The sequence below is a fragment of the Diaphorina citri genome, unplaced genomic scaffold (assembly GCF_000475195.1).
Source record: "Diaphorina citri unplaced genomic scaffold, Diaci psyllid genome assembly version 1.1 scaffold7205, whole genome shotgun sequence".
NCBI lineage: Eukaryota > Metazoa > Arthropoda > Insecta > Hemiptera > Psyllidae > Diaphorina > Diaphorina citri.
The window spans coordinates 8,678-13,678 of record NW_007384581.1 but is presented as its reverse complement, the minus strand read 5'-3'; the positions used below and the strand labels follow the sequence as shown (position 1 = coordinate 13,678).

At 36.0% G+C, this 5,001-nt stretch overlaps 1 protein-coding gene and 2 long non-coding RNA genes across 3 annotated transcripts; 1 reads left to right on the top strand and 2 right to left on the bottom strand.

Moving 5' to 3' along the window:
- Positions 1 to 264: 264 nt before the first annotated feature.
- Positions 265 to 947, bottom strand: LOC113472683. Its single transcript, XR_003394895.1, has 2 exons — positions 782 to 947; positions 265 to 393 (listed from the first exon to the last, which is right to left on the bottom strand). It is a non-coding gene; the product is annotated as an uncharacterized LOC113472683 (long non-coding RNA).
- Positions 948 to 1,142: 195 nt separating this feature from the next.
- Positions 1,143 to 2,765, bottom strand: LOC103522171 (ATP-binding cassette sub-family A member 1-like). The gene is made up of 4 exons (XM_008487272.3): positions 2,749 to 2,765; positions 2,059 to 2,223; positions 1,634 to 1,787; positions 1,143 to 1,292 (listed from the first exon to the last, which is right to left on the bottom strand). Exons 1-4 carry the CDS (start codon positions 2,763 to 2,765, stop codon positions 1,182 to 1,184), a joined length of 447 nt encoding a protein of 148 aa, XP_008485494.1. The 3' UTR covers positions 1,143 to 1,181.
- Positions 2,766 to 3,378: 613 nt separating this feature from the next.
- Positions 3,379 to 4,519, top strand: LOC113472682. The gene is made up of 2 exons (XR_003394894.1): positions 3,379 to 3,702; positions 4,339 to 4,519. It is a non-coding gene; the product is annotated as an uncharacterized LOC113472682 (long non-coding RNA).
- Positions 4,520 to 5,001: the final 482 nt, after the last annotated feature.

The window sequence follows — 5,001 nt, the reverse complement described above, 5'->3', positions numbered from 1 at the left end:
TCCGCACAGGAAACCCTGAGCAAATGGCAACAGACCACTGGACGGCATGGGTTTGCCATAGTAGTGACCTGGAAATAAAGTGACAGCATTAGTTGATCGACCAATAGAGTTAAAGAGCTCTTCACCCAACTTTATCTTAAAAACAAAGTCCCAACCGTTTTACCCAATCACAAAGCTAGGTTCACTTACTTTTTAAGGTTGATCTGTTCATGAGGTAGTTCAGCATCACTCGCATTGTGTTCACAAGTATTAAAAATTTTTTAAGGTTGATCTGTTCATGAGGTAGTTCAGCATCACTCGCATTGTGTTCACAAGTATTAAAAATTCCGCACAGGAAACCCTGAGTAAATGGCAATAGACCACTGGATGGCATGGGTTTGCCATAGTAGTGACCTGGAAATAAAGTAACAGCATTAGTTGATCGACCAATAGTGAGGTCATGAGGTCTATGTTTTGACTTGACAGTTTTGTATTTGGTTTCGATAAATGCTTCTTTTGCAATAAGTCTGAATAAGTAGTAGTGCTATAAGACTGATAGCCTGGTCCAATTTTGATGACACTTGGTTTAGATGAATGAATAAATCACAATTGCCTGGTCTGATTTTGATTAAACTTGTAGCAGAGTTTAAAACATGTCACCCATTAAAATTTGGGGTCCCAGAAGTAAGCGGGGCTAATTTTTAGTCCACAATTATTTTCATCTTCCAATATCTACACCCACATGAGTTATTGTACTTATTGTCATAAACCTTTATTAATCTAATGCTGACAGTAAACTTACAATTTGGTTTGTTTACAATGAGTCCGCGAGTTCTCACCCAGGCCAAAATAAGGAACAGGAAGAGTGGCCATATGATATCAGTGATGCATCTCACCTAAAATAATAATAATATTAATAAACAATGCAGGTAATATTTGGGACTTTAGATTTTGGTTAGTCAATATTCAATAAATTATGTAGATAAAAAATAGTTTTGGACCTTTTTTCCAGAGGGTTTGTTTCAGCCATTATATCCAGGGCCTGCTTTTTAGAGCTAAACCATGGAAAAAGCTCAAACTTCACCTTTAGCCTCAGGTCACTAAAATTTTGCAGAGAGATCTGACCTTACGCCTCGTACTTTCAAAATAAATTGCGAAAACTATTAATTATATTACCTACTACTTCCTTCCATGACACGCACTTACCTATCGAAAAAGTTCAGGGCAGCATTGTAAGTCTGGCTTTGATTACCAACAGATCGCAAGATTTCATTCCTGATGGCCTGCCTTCCGTTGGGTACGTCCAAAAATCTCTGTAAACAAATAATGAATTAATTCATACTTAAGTTAATCTAATCAATGAGAATCAGAACTTTCTAGGTTCTTAGCAGGACATTTCAGACTCATATTGGGACAAAAATACACTGGGGCATATCAACCCCCATTAATCCATTTTTGAACCAGAGGATCCCCAGGAGGAAACCTTACAGAGGGGGGACGCCAAAAATGAATAAATTCCACTGAGCCTCACTCAGACGAAAGAAGTTCTCTCAATTGAACTGAAATAAAATATGAATGGTGCTTATTAATATCTAGTTTCTAGTTCCTTAGCCTCAAATGGCTGCAATTAGATAAAACCAACATAGTAACTTACCCGGAATGTTCTAAAGTTGTCAAACAGTTGAGTGACACTGGTCACATTAGTGGTGAGATGGGACATGACATCATGTATACTTTGGAATGTAGAATTGATACGTTGCATAACTCTAGCTGTAGCGGGAGTGTGAGGGTAGTATAAGATCTTGCCCCTAGAATAGAAAAAGAATGGCTAATAAGCTGGCCCGTCCCTCCGGGAATTTTTTAGCCCGTAGTTTATTCGATCGTACCTATGTACCTACCTACCTAATTTCTTGAAGTTTATCATTATTATTACTTTTGATTTTACTTTCATGTAATGATTTAAAATCAAGACTAGAGCCCGTTCTCCCTTTACTCCTTTAAGCCACTCATCCATTTATTTGCCACGGATGGGGAAATATATTTTTATCGGAACGGAGGGAATCGAACTTGGCACTTTACCTAAAGAAAGTTTCGATCATGATTTTGTAGTAGAAAAACAACTTGTTCAAGAGCTTGTAAAAATCCTGACAGAATGGAGTGAGTGTGATTTCCGAGGTGATATTTGTGTCCTCCGCGTCTGGTTTGGTAGAATTCTGAATGTACTCATCACTTATCCTGTCCACCCTGGAAAAATTAATAGAAAAAGTATTGATTAGTTAGCAACCTTCGTGGACAAGTTGGTATAACACCGGAGGTCCCGGGTTTGATCCCCGGCGAGGGCCTCAAATTATTCCTCAGTCGACACAAACATGAGCTATTTTTGCTAAAGTTTTAGACGAAGAGGATTCAACTCATCTATGTTTGGAATTCGGTGTGCACTCAGCCTCCTGAGGACAATTGAGTGGCTACTTCTACTTTAAACGAGTAGCGTTTTACTCGAAATCACACTTTATTTTTCAAGATGAAGTGATTCATCGTTGTTTTTATTTCGTGAAACAACTGCTACCAATGTAGTCCACTGACTCTCGGTGTCTGGGTTGTAGCATACCCATTCCGTAGTATGCCCCTCATATGTGGCAAATCACCGGAGATTTCAAATCTAAAGTTGGTGACATTTGCGGACACGGAAAGTAAGTAAGTATCTATGTCACTACAGGGACTCGAACCCCAGACCCCGGAATATGAGTCCAATTTATTCTTTTTACTTACGATTTAGCTCCGAACATCTGGGTAATCTAGGTATTTTGTGTTTAAATAAAATTTTTACTAATAAATAAACATCATTATGATATGTGGGAAATCGATTATTCTGATAATAATTAGATGTTAAATGAAATACAACATTTTAATGCGAATAATGCGATTAAAATGATCAATTTATTTTCATCACTTATATCTCTTTGAGGTTGAGGGACATTTTACCGTGAAACATTTTAATTTGGTGATTGGGTGGGTATGTGTGTGGGTGTTTTTTTTACAACTTTATCGACTTTTTTTCCTTTTCAAATACCTACAGACACACACACACACGGACCAATGGATTTAGGCTCTAGGGACCTCAAAACTTGTTTTGCACTAAAATCTGACCATCGAAAATTTGACCCGATTACATTACTTTCCTTCCTATAGGATAAGGAAAGTAAAAAAACAATCAGCTAATGCTTATCACACAATGAATCATAAGAAAAAATATATTCATATTATTATTTTTAAAGGTGAACAAAATCCACTCATGCTTATCAATAAACTGTCTTATCCTAACAAAACTTCTACCTAGGTATAATGCTGATAACACTTCCTACCTTCATAACCCCATCACATTTAAGTCTCATTATGACACTATATCCAAACATACTTAAAATAAGTGTGAAGTGTGTGAACATCTAGGTGTGGCCATAGATGTAGATTAAATAGATACACAACTCCCCATGCCCTGCATTGTTTATATCTGAGGCAACCTCCTGAATTCCTGATGAGTCACGTGATCGCATGAGTGAGTCACGTGATCGCATGAGTGGCAAGAAATCCAATGTTCCATAAGACGCAATGTAATTTTCTCACTTTTCTTTAATTGATTTCGGAGAAACGAGGGATTTTCAAGAGAACTTCTATTAACCATTCGATTCAGTGGGTCTTTCTGTTTTGTTGAGGTGGCCTTGATGGGTAGGTAGGAGTTTTAAATAAGTGACACGGAGATAATATGTACAAAAAGACGATTATATATTTTCAAGAACGACAGACAGAAATTGGTTACGATACAGGATGCTGGCAGTACATGTGGAAAAGTGGCTCCTGTCCTCCTGACGCTAACCTACAAATCTTATCACAACACATACAGTGTTGCCAAATGTGTCAGATGACATTGTTGTCATATGTACAAGACATGCCCCCTTTTAAAAGCTAATTCATTTTTACAATATTTTAAAGAAATTCATATAGCTATACAATTTACAAATAATTCTAATATCACAGATAAGTTACTATTAAGGGCAAATGTCAATTAAATCACAGTTAAACATAGAACACAAAAATAATACATTAAAGAATAAATGCCTACAAAACAATTGTCAAGTTTACAATAAATCAAAAGGCTATACAAAATTGGTGATTCCTCAAAGGGTTAAGATGTCAATAATTTACAATAAATAATTTTTCCGATCAACTGATCTTTGTCAAACTGCCTACAATTAACATTAAACGATATGTAACCTGTACAAATAAATTACATTAAAAATTAGTCTGAATCATTGTCACAAATATAATCAAATAACCTAATTGGTTTTGTTATGTTTCTTTTAGGTCGACTATTACTAGTCATCTCCGTGACTGGCCTACTATACCCATGATCTTTCAGTGGTGTTGTATAACACTCAGAAGTATCAGAAGAACCTGAAAGATTAAGACTATTATCAAGACGGTCAAGACCAGACTCAGGAGTACACTGCTGACTGTCGATAATGAGAGGATCAGGATTAGGAGCTGTCAAAAATCTGGTCAAAGTAGACAACGTGACGTGTACTTGCAGAATCCAATATTCCCTGAGTATGATGAAAAGGGCTGAATAGTTGCACGAATTTCGACCAGCTTTCCGAAAGGATGTAAACTGTTGATCTCTGATCTCCCCTATTTTTATCTCATAAAAGTCACTTTTTTTTTTTTACTTTAGTTTATTTTTGTTTTAGTCCTTTAGTATTTTCTACATTTCTTATGAATACTAGTTTCTAGATTTGGAGGACTTTTAAAGTTTGGGTTGGTTTTTCAAAATCATATAACTTTTATTATAAACCTATGGACCATAGTTCAAATTTTTTAACTTCAAGGGATCTTAGAATAAGACCAATTTGATCTTTTACCATGCAAGATTCCTTCCTTAGATAGTTATTATTTTTCTGGTTTCATCTCAAGAGTCATTGTTAAAATAAAGTGGTTCAATATAGTTGCATATACGTTTCAACTACTGAG